At 38.6% G+C, this 14,170-nt stretch overlaps 1 protein-coding gene across 1 annotated transcript in view; it reads right to left on the reverse strand.

The window, feature by feature from the left end:
* The window catches only part of CNTNAP2 (contactin associated protein 2), a 1,019,478-nt gene that overhangs the window by 52,370 nt on the left and 952,938 nt on the right, over positions 1-14,170 (reverse strand). The window contains exon 21 of the mRNA XM_038163912.1: positions 12,785-12,878. Coding sequence (XP_038019840.1) covers positions 12,785-12,878 — 94 coding nt within the window. The remainder of the gene's footprint in view (positions 1-12,784; positions 12,879-14,170) is intronic.

Below are 14,170 nucleotides of genomic sequence, written 5' to 3' on the forward strand. Positions count from 1 at the left end.
CAACGAGCAGCCCACACAGAGTGTCTGCTGAGCAGCTGAGTGGATGGGAGTCAGAAGAAGAGCTGCAAAAAAAAAGGAATGTGATAGGTGACCTGTAAAAGCAATTTGTGTCTTTTAGCAGCTGCCAAGCTGGTAGGTACACATCTGCAGAAACTCTGTGCATGGACTGTGTTTAAGCATGCTCAGCACCAAGCTCTGCAAGAGGAGATGAATAATGGCACAAGAAATCTCCAATACCATTAAAAAAATACATGGTATTTATGCTGATGAGTCCATCTGAAAACTGGTAAAGATTTAAATGAATATTTATCTCATGTCATTTCTCCCTGTCTCCAGTTAGTTACTAACAGGAAGAGTTTGATTCAGGCAGCAATATAGATAATAAAGATGAAGACAAGATTGAGATTGCAGGAGTTTAAGATGTAGAGAACCCTGTCCTTTTGTCTTAATTGAAGTGTTTGCCGTAAGAGGCTGGCTGATGTGCTTGTAAATCAGTCAAATAGCAAAGCAGTCAGGTTGCTGGTCAGAGAGGGGCCTTCTGTCAGCTGCTCAAACTGAAAAGGTGACAGCAAGGTCACTGGTCACACGATCCTGTTCATCAGCTCTTGTATATGGAGACGGAGAGCAGTGTGCCACTAATTTTGTCCCTGACACCGAATTACTGTGACTGGAGGTCCAAGAGGATGGAAATGAGCCAGCCCAAAACTTGATGTGCTCTGTTTGAGATCTGTGAAAAACCAGCTCAGGCTGAAGCCAAAGTGCCACACTCTCAGCTAGGACAGTTGTGCATTTTGACAGGAGATCTGACTTTGTTAGGGAACAGGTGCCAATCCACAATAATTAGGAAGAAGCAGATGGGTGAGGTAAAGATATTTTTGCTCATTTCTTTGACTCATGGTCAGGCAGGAAGAAAAACTCAAAGAAACAAGAAAAACTCAAAGAAACAAGAAAAACTGGTACCTCCCAAGGGCAGCTGATCAAGTGCCATTTCCCAAGCTGTCTATTCCTCCAGTCTGGCACCAGAGAAGCAGGACATCCCTTTTTGATCTGCATCTGGCATCAGCCTTCTTTCTTGCTTATCAACACTCTTGATTTTTCACCACCATTTTGTTCCCTATGTCTATATTTCTCACAGCTTCTTCCATGACATTCCTTAGTCCCTTTGGATCTTCTTTTTTTTCCTTCCCTCCAGAGGCATTTACCCAAATTTGCAACGAGAACTTGAAATTCAGAAGGCACCCCAGCTTCTTCAGTCTCACAGAAAGAAAATTGTCTAACCAGTTGATAGTAATTTCTACTGTCTTTTCAAAACATAAAATTGTTTGATGATTTCCATTTGAGCTCTGGAAGAAAGAAGGAAGGAGGTGTGATTTGGTCATGCTGGAGAAAGCTGACCTGCAGAGCTTTGCCGTGTTTTACAGACTACAGCACAGATTTGAGTGCCAGGGCTCCTGGTGGCTGGGAGCTTGAGGGCTGCTGAAATGAGGATGAGCAGAGGAGAGAAGGAACTGGGTCCAGAGCAGCAGAGACACAGCATGCTGAATCCACCTGCAGCAACAGGATGCAGCCTGACCTGAGCACTGCTGAGACAAAAGCTGCCTGCTGCAAGTTTAGATGTGAGCTGCAGCCAGAGGGAATCAGGCAGAACAGTAAAGGGAGTCAGGATGAGAGTGGGAGCAGAAGGGAGACAGAGCTAGGAAAGAGGCCTCTAACAAATGCGTGTACGAGCAGAGCTCCCCAAATTATTTTATTTTGGAGACTGATAAAGTAATTGAAACATTATTGAAACGCAGCACAATTTTTAGTTAAAAGAGGTGTCCTGAGCCTGTTGCTCTCTCATGGGGCTGTGGGGAAGCTCAAAGGCAGGCAGGCTGGGAACTGGGAGAGCAATGCGGGGGAACTTGTGTACCTCTCTGCCCTATATTAGGATTTTGTTTGTGTTTAACGTGGCTTTTAATTTGACTGAATACATTATTTTGAAAATTATGTGCAGAGTAAATTTCTTCAAAAAAAACCCCAAAATAGTAATAGGTGAGTTTTAAGGAAAGACTGGAAATGGCCAGCTGGGAAGTAACAGAAATTAATTTGGTGTGTAAGTGCCATGCACACCATTGGAAAGCCACAAAATCAGTGCAGAAAGAGCTGAGTGTGCAGCACTGTTGGTAAAGGAATCACACTGGGAATAGAGGATAGTGTCTGAATGCTGTGATGAACATTCTATTATCTTAATAGATAATTCCTGATGAGGGAAGCTAGAAAGAGGGCAGATTGAGGTCTGAACACAAAATGGGAATTTGTCAAGCTCATAGTGTTCTACTCCTCCTCCCTGTTTTGCATTTCCTCTCTGATCCCTTCAGAATAAAGTGAAAATGCATCACAACTCAAACATTTCTCATTCATTTATTTTCCTGCATGAGGACAGGGTGCAGCCTATTATTCTAGTTCCAGAAAGAAAAAAAAGTCCTTCATAAATCTAATACTCAGGTTTCAGTGCACCCCTCAGCAGAAAGGATGTGGCACACCACAAACAACACCCAGGAACCAGATGCAATGCAAACTGAGCTGCCAGCCAGGCATTCCTTCATCCCTGGAGGGGACACTATTACAAAGTCAAGATAACAGACTTAAGCAATTAAGATATGCTCTATGCATTAATGGAGAGGAATCTGTGGGTTCCTGCAAGCTTGCAGGCACTTAGTGGAGAGCTGCTGCCTCGGCTGCTTTCCCGAAGTAAAGGAAGTACAGGAAAGCATGGCAGTGTAAAAATCCTTTTGCTCCAGCTGATATAATGTTACACCACCACTTAAATATGCTGCCTTCTCATGCTGCCCTAGGAGCTCAGCAGGGTCTTGTGCCCCCTGATATAATCATGTCAGTTCCTTTGCTCTGAGCAAGATAATGCTTGGGTTTGCCTAGGGGAATGTAAAATGCTTTGAGAAGCTGTATTTTAAGTTCTCGTCCCTCTCTTTCTCCTGTAGCTTTTGCAATCACCAAGTTTCTGTACTTCTAGAGTCAGATCAGTTTTAGCCACTGATACCCTGCTGGTTTTTCTCCATATGTTGGTTTTTCTCCATATGCTGTTTTCATAGATAGAGGGTGGCTTACAGAGATCTCATTAACCTTTTCATAACCTTCATAAACTCTAACTCTCATCCTGTGATTCCTGGAAGTCAGATTTGGCAACTATCTTATTAAATGCATAGTTTTGTCTGCATTTATATTAGTGGAAATCTTAAGATGTTACCTATGAAAAATGTAAAGGAAGTGTTTAAGTCCTGGTCAAATTAATAGTAGAAGAAATAGTAGACCATTCCCAACTTCATTAGTTGTGTCATTGACTGTCTTGCAAAGAATCCCATGTGAAAGCCGAAGAAGGAAGCAAAGAGGTTGCCATTGCTCCAGGGAGACTGACAAATGTGCTAATTTTATGTTAAGTGAGCTTTTACTGGGTGAAGAAAGTACATATTTTCAAGGAGCTAAACTGAAATCAAATCAAATTTGGCTGAGAAAGATTTGACAGCTTGATGAATTACATTAGCAATTGTAATAGTACTTTTCTTTGAAGATGTCTTACAATGTCAGTATTTCTGAGGTGTCTCATCACCAACAGCCCAAAAATTATTTTAAAATTATTCTAAAAGGAAAAAAGGTTTTATTTTTGGGAGGAGTCATTTTAGCTGAAGTATTTTAAACAATTCAATTTTTCTGACACTCAACGACAAATTCATTTCTCTCCCTGGACATTTTTGAGATAGATGTCTATATTATGGTGCAGCCTTTACACAGTTTGGATTCTGCAACTGATCAGAAGGATCAGGAGACTATTTTTTGATCAATAAGCATTTTCATGTAACAATGAGACAGATGACAATCTCTCTCCAAAAAAAAAAAGAAGAAGGAAGGGCTGGTAAAATTCAGAACACAGTCTGAAGAGGGCAGAAAGTAGGAAGGAGTAACAAAACCAGTGCCATTATATATTATCTTGCTATCAGAGAGAACAAAAGGAAAATATTACCTTTTGGTGGGAGACTGACTCTACAACCTTACTCAATGGCTTCCTTTGCCAGTGGAGTGCAACTGTGGTGGTACAGTAGCTGGGAGTCACTGAGGTAGATTTGTGAGTTCATATAGTCATAAAGGAGAGATTTCTAGGCAATGGTGTACATTTATGGGAGAGGAAACAGGCTTCTTTAAAAAGAAAGCAGTAAACATGTGAGTTTATTCCTGTTGTATTTAAAGGAGCAGTTTACGAACTAGACACCGTACCACAGATTAAATACAGTTTTATTATGACAAATAAATCTAAGAATCAGTGACTGTCATGTTCTATGGCGCAACACTGCTACTATTATGCAAGATTTATTATCAGAATAAACAACCAAGTTGCAGCACAAGGGGCCATTAGTGACATTGCTGTGAAAAACCTCTGAATCTAATTCAAGAAGCTATTTAAAAGCAATGCTATCCCTAGTGCTGTACTACACTATCTTATCCTACCCTACCTTATCCTATTCTATCTTAGTACTATACAACATAATTTTCTTGATACTTCTAAAATTTTTGCAAAACATTAAAATAAGATACCCTAAGACCCCCCCAAAAAAACACCAAAAAACAAAAACCCAGAAAACCAACAAAACCCCCCCAAACAAACAAACAATCCTCAAGGAAACCAAGGAAAAAAAAAAGATTTGACAGAATAATCTCAAACAACCAGATCCTACTGAGTGGTGTCAACTCTACTGGCTTGGCAAGTTTTAAAGCAAGATCACTGATACAACCACAGTGCCTGTTTTTATTTACATCATGGATGTAGCTGAAGCCATTGGGAATCACACAATTTTCCAAATGAGTCCCTTCTCCATGACAACTAATAGTGTTTTAAGTGTTCTCTGAAATATGCAGATGGATAATGCATTACTGTAGTTATCATAAAGGACTTATTTAGAGAGTATATATATACAGCTTTAAAATTTGCTGAGCAGAAACACTTGAAATTAGGACATCAGCCAGGTTTTGGCTCTGTAATTTAAACAGTGATAGCATTTATTCTAGAAGAAATGGAAAGCAGCCTACTGTTTACAGCCAAAGGTCTGGCTAAACAGGAAATTATTGATGTGTCTTTCCACAATTTATATACTTACCTTTCTTTTTGTGATATTGGGAATTAAACAAATCATTCACCATGAATAATTTAGTCTATGAATTTATAGTTCTATATAAAGGTCCTAAAGAAAGATTTTCTTATCTTCACTTTTATTAATATTGTTTTGAGGAATATGTTTATTTTACTATATCTTGAACATGCTCATGCAGAACAGGTGTTTTTTCCTTTTGCAAAGAGCAGCAGCCCAGTATAAATTTACTTTACATTCTATATCCAGTCTATTTAAGCAGAGTTTAGTAGTGTAATGTGTTGAGCCTTTGAACAGAGATAAATTTCATCTTAAAAAGCTGGACAGCTCAAAACCACATGAACAAGCTCAGGCTTCTCTGAGAGAATGAAAGCTGTCCAGGCCTAAGGCACAGCAGCACACACCATATCTAATTCATACTCCAGAAAATCCCACATCCCTTGCTCTTCCCAGGTTCTCGAGCAACCTGAGCAAACCTTCTTCAGGTTCTTGAAAACCTCTGTTGCTTCTGGTATAAGAAGCCACTGCAGATCAGAGAAGGACACAGGCATGTTGTGATGCACTATATAGGTATTTAGATGTTCTGCACTGGGTGAACTGTTCCCATGGTATCCCTTGGTAAGGTGGTCTGTCCCTTGCAGCCTCTCCCTTCACCCCCCCTCACTGGTGTCCCCTTGGCTGCGGCCTTCCGTCCCCGCCTCCCATACCGCGGGTATAAATGTCCCTTGGGTTTGGAGCTCCTCCTCTTTTTTCACCTGGAAACCCTAGGATGTAGATGTCCCCTTCCAGCTAATAAACAGGACATCGGAACCACGTGGAGAAAGAGCGCTTCTCGTCCTTTACTTCGTCCATGTAGGATCCGTGCGGGCATAAATCCTAAGCTAGCCGGGGGGATTTAGAGCCCGAAACCCACGGGTTCCTTCACAGGCACCTTCAAATTATCAATGGTGGGAGTGAAAACTAGTACAGCTCTTGGGGGAAAGGGACTTGATCCCAGTGATCTTCTAAAACATGGGACACGAGTCACTTCCCTTTCTGTCTGACAATCTCTGCAATATTTTGGTCAGGCTATGTGTTGTTTTGTTATTATTTTTCCCTAAGTGAAACAAGTGTCAGATAAAACTTGATTTTTTTTTTTTAACTGTCAAACAATGAGTGAGTTTTGAATCAGGCATAATTTCTGTACCAGTTCTTACAAGAAATGGCATGTATATAATCTGTGCCCTCAGCCAAAATAATATGGCCAGAATGCTATTTCTGTAGCTATTTCTGATCAAATCATCAGTGTATGTTTACATTATTTTTGAATGTTTTATATCTGGAACTATGAGCAGAGGTTGCCCAGGCTAGGTAAAGTAATATAAAATTTTAAGACTTGTGCCTTGGCTTATTAAAGACAATTTCTTTTTTTGTCAGTTCTGTCTGTAATCTTTGGGGAGTTCTATTCTAATTTTTGATTTTTCCTTTGACTATATTTGGAGGAAAATAATAAGATGCTATACTTTCAGCTTCAGGAATACCTTGGGCTTTTTCAGACTGTGTAACACTTTTTTTTTTTTTTTTTAATGATTTATAAGCCTTGAAGGTGCTCTGAGCTCTTCGATTTTGCTATCTATGCCATTAGAATTTTATGGGGCCAGTGGCAGGTTTTATTGATGCCCCTGTCATGTTCAGTTCCTTTCTTTGAGCCTTGAAAGCAGCTGCATTTGAAATAAATTAGTATTAGATATTACACAGTACAGACAATATAATTCCTGTCTTTCTGTGGTAGGGAAAAGTTGTATAACCAAGATATGCCACCTTAACAAAATACAGAAGCTAGGAAAAGGTCAGTCTAATTACTGGAGTTTAAGTTTTCATTATATTTCATTGCTTTTAAATAGTGTTATCATCATTCTGAATGTCAGGTAAGGCTTGTGCAAATACTCTGTTTAAAATGGCATTAACCAAACTAAATTGCCTTACAATCACCTTTTAATTTTTTCCCTTTTCTTTTTTAAATTTTTTTAAATTTTTATTTTTCAGAGCCAGTAGATGAATACTTTGGAAAGAACTGTAAAGGAATGGGATAATTTTCTTAGCAAGATTCTGTAGATTGATGATTGATTTCATGAATAAATTTTTTGAGACATGTTAAAGCACAAGGGGAACAACTTTAGGAATTTAGCAGAGTCCTGCATCCTGTTAGAGGCTGGTATGCGTGCTAGAAGATCATGAGAATAAAATGTGGCCTTCTGGAGCTGTTGGATGTCCATGGAAGATTTGAAGACTGGGAATCTGTGAAGTCTTTTCACATAGAATAGTGCAACAGGAAAGGAAAAGGCAGCTGCCACTACAAAGTATGAGAGAGGGGCTGAGAGGTGAAGAATCAGCTGAAGGGTGAGAGTGGAAAGTTTGTGGGAGGAAATGACTCCAGCTAATTTTTAGAAGAGCAAAGCTGGCTACATCTCATGACAACTGAGATTTTCTAAGCATCTCATTGAATCCACTTTGTCTGGGCTCTACCTTCTGCCTCTCTGGAGCTACAGCAGATGAATCCTGCAATATTCTGAAAAATGGAAAGAAGATGCTGCATGGATACTGAGAGGCAACAATGAATATTCTTGGCTTCTCTTCTTCATTTTGGTTCTCAAATGATAAATTTCACTTGGGCCACCCTAATTTCTGCCTCAGAAGTTATTGGGGTCAAACTGGCAATTCAAAGTGTTCATCACGTCCCTTGGATGGGTAGATGGAAATGTTCCTTTCTGAATATGGCTTGTAGGTAAGATTTCTCAGAGAAAAACCAGATAGATCAAAACCAGAGGTCTGAATGAAAAGAAAAATTACTTTTATTTTGGTCAAGTTTTGACCAGAAGAGCTGTGGAACATTTCCACCTTTACCAGAAACACTTCAAAGAGTGAATATGGACAGACAGATCTGAGATCAGAGAGACAGGCAATATTTAATCCCAAAGGTATTTCAGCCAGGCTGATAGCATTATACAGGAGGAGTAGGAGAAGAAGAATCGTGCAGATGCTATATTTTTGTATAAAAATTAATACATAACTCAGGCAGGGGAAAGCACATCTTTAATATTCAACTGCTACCTGCTGTAGCAGGAGGGCTCCCAATATGACAAGAAGCATTCTCAGTGAGATTACAGTACTGAATGTTAATGCTGGTGCTCAGAAATGAAGCAGCAGGCAGTTACTTTGAAGTGAGTTGGTGGATGAATTTACTGCATGCTAGATGTTTTTTTCCTCATTATCAGTGAAAGTTGGCTGAGCTACCCTGCACTCGAGTGTCTCCCGGCACTGCAAAATGAAGGAAAGCAGCAGAGCTCAAGCTGTGCAGCTCTGAATGCCACGCTCCTAACATATATAATGAGGTGTTAACTTCATTATGATCATGAAGTAGTAGTAGATACATGTCAAAGATGTGTAGCAGAGGAATACTTTTAGATTATTCATGATCTATTTACAGCTCTGCACTATTTTCCAAGATACAAATTTAAAAGCTGACAAAAAGTGCCCTACAATATAGAGATCTAATTCTAAACTGGTATTTTATATATATATTAACAATAACTTCATATCAGATGATGTCAATGTCTAAAAGCATACCCAAACTGAGATCAAATATGACTATGCCTTTATACTTCACAATTTTTTTTCATCAAGGCTATCAATACCCCATTTTTAATAATGGCAAATGCTCTCAAAGAGAGAAAATGTTCATTCTTTGACATGAAACAAACCCTCTAAGTGATGAGATTCTGCAGTTGTGTGGAAACATGGAAATCAGAAGCTGGTTTTAAAAGTATGTGATGGTTTTGGAAGGATGAATTACATTGTAGGTCATTGATGTTTTTCAGCTACAGGTGATGAAGCACCAAACTGCCAAGCTTTTTCTATAGAAAAGAAAGTGTCTTATCTAGGAGTAAAGAATGCTTACCTCTTGGAATAAATGCCATTGTTCACTGCTGGGAATTCAAAGCATTCTGAACTTTTGCCTCCTATTATTCAGTATCTATTGGCAGAGAGATGCCATGCAAGAGAAAAAGCAGTTCTTCTCTCTATACCATACCTAAGCCATGAAGAAATATCGTTTATCTCCTCCTTTTTGTGAAGTGTTTCTGTGACTACTTGGCTAGATGTAAGCTGGTCTTACCTTCCATCAGTCCAAGGTGCTGAATATCACAATGAATCCAGAGAAATGTCCCCTGACCAGTTTTAATTTTCACCACAAACACCAGCAAAAACCCCAGTAATTCCAAGCAGATAACAATAAAAATATCTTTGCATTAATGTTAGGAAAACCCCACATCTAGAAATTGACTTTTACCACTTCTTCTCAAGGCAACTGCTTCTTGTGTAAAGAATTCAGGCCGATGGGGTTGATTTCTAGGACCTCTCTTTAGCTGTAGAGTGATGGCAGCTGCTTTTGTAAGAAGGAAGGCAGACCTGAAACGATTTCCCTTTTGGCTACTGTTACTAGAAGTCTCTGAAGAGCACTAGCTTGAGGCAGAGACAAAAATGGAGCCCACAGAGGTGAGCTGCAGGGACAGCTGTCAGTTCTGAAAATGATTATCTGTATCATGATGACTTGTATGATGTCAATTGTTTCCAAGTGGATATTTAAGTATTTTTGAAAAGAGACAGTTTAATTTGGAGTGGTTGGTGGAAATGATGACAAGAAGCACATTTCCTTTACTTCCCTGCCACTTTCTCAAGAGCAACTCTTGTCTGATCTTGGTGTGTCTGTGCTCAATCATATATCCTGTTAGACAAACTCTCAAATTATTTCTTTTCACCAGAATGATACTTTCACAAAATCATGTGTAATTATGTCTAGCTAATTACTTATAAATACATATTAAATGCCAAAAAAGTTCCAATTGTAATAATGAAGTACAGACTAAGACAGTACAGGTGTAGTTTCCCAAAAAGGATGTGAAGACAAAGCTGAGTATTGCATCCAAACCCTCTACACTTGATGGAAAAATCAAACCTCTGCTTTATCCTACTGCAGTAATGAGCTGTAAGGTGCAGCCTACATGAAAATGTAGGTGTTTGTCACATTGTCTAATTTTCACTTTTTCGTCTTCATAGCTTATCCTGATATCCTGGTTTTCCCTCTTGCCTTGCCTGTCAGCCATCAAAGCCTAAATGCATCTAAATAACAGATTAAAGAACTTCCTTGAAACATTAACAATACCTTTCTATCATTTTTTGTGAAATCCTGAATTGCTCTAGTGTTATTAGTTTTGTTACTACACACTCATGTAAAATAAAATTTTCATTTGTTGTGTGTTTCAGCTTTATTTCACCCTCAAATCTTAATCCATTTTACTTAGGTAAGAATTATGTACTAAGCACCTTTACCTCCAGTTTTCCAAAAGACTACAGTTATTTTATATCAGTATTTTTCAAGCCAGTGAACAAATGCATTTTTTAAAACAGAGGTTCAAGGAAACAGAAAGCATCTCAACTTAAAGAAGAAAAACTCTCCCTGATTTCAACTCAAGCATTTTGCTGTTGTTCTGATGTGACCCTCCTGCTTTACAGAAAATATTCTGAGCAGTTACAAAGCAACATCTTATTAATCAGCCAATACAAAGCATCATCTAAATAATCTTATTAATAACATCTTATTAATTTAGTAACACCTAGAGCAGAGAGAGGTGTTGCATTGTGGAAGGTGATGTACAAGGGATCATTTCTGACGGGGAGCAGATGAACTCTCTATCACAGCAACAACAGCTGGTGCAGAAGTGGCTGCTCCTATGCAAATAACACCAATAAAAATGGAAATAAGACAGACAGAAAACCAGTTTCCCAGTAAGATTGTTCCAGAGTGCTCTTCAAAAACCCATCTGTCTTTAAAAGTAGGGCCCTGCATTCATTTTTGCTGACAAATAAGAATTGCATTGCATGGGAACAACAGAAACTGAATGCAAGTGATGCCAGAGCAGCAGTGAAATGGGAGGCTACTCCCGTATTGCCCATTTGGAGAATGTAATTGCATATGGGCACAAATTGCAATTTGATCTATGTATCCAGATCTTCTGTTGGTTCTAATCCCTCTAGACCACTAAAATATGCCTAGTCAGTATGAGGTGACAGCTAGAGCCTTTGAAGATACTGAACTCTATGTCTGCTTTGCCCTTCAAACTGCTGTACTTGTGTAACCCTGGTAACTGAGTTCTCCCCTTGTTCAACATGACTCTGAGAGCTGCCCAGTAAAGTTCATCAACAGACATGGTCAGTTGCACAACCATTTTATACCAGGAAATCCATCTCTTTGCAGTGAAGTTCAATTTTTCTTTGGTAGAAAGAGTAAAAAGGGTTTTATTTTTTGTTTTCTTGTTTGTTTCTTTAGTAGTGATACATTTTTCTGCTTAATAAAATGCCTTATCTGCTAAGACAGTAACAAGCAGAGAGGAAGAAGCAAAAAAAAAAATCATATTCCCAATGGGCTAATATAATCCCATGCTATTAAAAAACTGACTCAGACCATCAGCTCCCATCCAGCTGCCCAAATTAAATGCAGTAAGGTACACAGATTCCAAAGACTGAGCAAAATCAGACTGCATCATCTTTTGTACTATCAACAGAACTGACTTGGAAAGTACTAGAAAATAGTTCATGACTCTCCTGATAGCCAGTCGTTTTAAAGGCTTTTCATTTCCTATTTCATGGAAGTTCTGCATGTTAAATTTTAAAAACAAAACAAATGGAAAAATGTATCTAAAAAAAATCCCATTAGCTATGTGGTCAATTTCTTTACCACTTCAAGAAACAGTGCAATGGGTTCACAGATTAATGCTCTAACCACTTAACAAAGAAAAGTTTGCAATTTTCTGGATTGGGCTCTTCACTGAGTTCAAGCAACCACATCTCTGTATAAAGCACTTAGAGGAAATAACATTAATTCCCCTTTATCTCTGAAAAGGGGAAAAAGCTCTCCTTTCAAACTGTAAATGTTGGGAAGAATTGCTTCTTGAAGTGAGTAACCCTGGAAATTCATGTAAGAAGCCAGTAGCAGAGAAATAAAGCAATGGAATGAAGGATGGTCTAAAAGTGAAGCCAAGACATCTTTATTTCCCCTTGAATTCATCTGGGGATCTGGTCAGGAAGCTGCTGCACTGGAAATAACCATGAAATCCATAAAAGGGATGGTAAATGTCCAGATGGGTGTTGCTGCAGGTGTTACAGACTCCAAAAGACCTCGCTGGTGGATGTTAGCGGGAGAGAATGATGGTTTGCCAGAGGATGCTCTGGGATAAGAATGCAGTCTGCATGGATAAAGACATTATACAAGGCACAGAATATCTTCACAGTGAATGATAATATTCAAAATAACTTCAGTATCTCCTGATAGAAGCAGTGGTCTCAGTGATTTCCTTGGGTTGCCTTCATCTAACACCAAGAGGGTAATGAAACCTCACAAAGACAATGTTACAAGGGTCTCTGCCCATACCCTTTTTTTTTTTTTCCCCCATGCATGGCAGAAAATTATTTATTTGTGTGCTCATCAGCCTGTGTGACAGGGTGAACATAACTCCTCCTTTAGGCATAACTCCAGTATCACCACTTGTACCACATGTCCAGCAAGCATCCTGCTGCACACACATCACTGTCTCAGGTACAAAATGAAATCTTACCTATAACTTTTCCAAGGAATAGTGCCTTTGGGGAATTGAACTGAATGTCAGATGTGGCTGGCAGGCTGTAACTTGTTGGAGGATAGTGATCAAGCTGGAGAAAGAGAAAAGAAATTATCAGTATTTTGAACTGATCTGCTTATTACAGTTCTGATCAATCAGGTCTACTTTATGGAGTGTATGCCATCTCTTATAACTGTCCAATACACTCTACTTTCATTTTCATAAAGGGAAAACAATAGTAAATACCCTTCCTTCCATATCTGCCATCTCCACAGTCACAAGGCCTGGAGAATACTTATACTAAATATATTTTTGTTCTGATTGCTGTAGAATCACATCAATTTTTATTTATGTGCTCTTCAGTTGTTAAATATAACAACAGCATCAATAATAGAAGAACTTTTTCTTTCCATAGAAATAGATTTCCATTTGGGACCTATGTAACTGCTAAAGCTAGATTTACATAGCTGGGAATTTGAGATAATTCAGGTGTTGGGCATTTTTTTTTTTCTCTCAGAAAAATCATAAATTATTAACACATTCTTTTTTTGCACTTCATGCTTATTGCTTTCTTGTTGAGAATGTTGTTCAATCTGATTGTGATGATGCCTATTGAAACCTAAATAAATTCAAGAGTAATCAACTTAGCTAAATAGTTTAATCTATAGGAAATGCATGTTGTCCCCAATATGGCACAGCAATCACGTTACCTTAGCATATTTCCCCTGGTTTTTAGCTATTTAACAGAAGAATATGAATAAAGAGAGTAATAAAATGAATTTCCTATGCTTAGTAATAGTGCTATTAACATAGTTTAATATAGCTCAAGGTAATTGGGATGAATTTTTATCTTTACTGTTGTTTATTTTCTCAGATTTACATGTGTATTACACAGGCTTAAAGAGGACAGAGCACTAATAGTTTATTTTATTCTGACCTTGCCTAGGCACAAAACAGGATGGAAACTCATATATGTGATTTAAGACTTTGCAGGGTAAATAAACTGCAAGAGTAATTCTCAGGAAATGGCAACTCTATGGGGCATGCAATATTTTCACATTTCTTTTTTGCCATATTTCTAATTTCAAAATGTAAGTATTGTGGATTACTTTGTTTTAATGATACTGCAAATGCTCAGTTCGGTAGTTAAAAGTAAATGAATGGCAGGTAGCACAGAACAGGAGGGCTGAATCCCCTGATACCCTGGAATACCGTGAGCTCAGGTAAAACCTGCTGGTGTCATGAATCTGCAGAGGCAACCATCTCAAAAAATGATAACAATTGGAGGAGTCCTGTCTTTCTTATAATTCCCCATGAAACCCCAAGAAGGAAAGTGTATATATGTAGGACACAGGAAAAAAGTCTCTGCAGATAGCAAGAGAG

This window comes from Motacilla alba, chromosome 2 (genome assembly GCF_015832195.1).
Source record: "Motacilla alba alba isolate MOTALB_02 chromosome 2, Motacilla_alba_V1.0_pri, whole genome shotgun sequence".
In the NCBI taxonomy this organism is placed as follows: domain Eukaryota; kingdom Metazoa; phylum Chordata; class Aves; order Passeriformes; family Motacillidae; genus Motacilla; species Motacilla alba.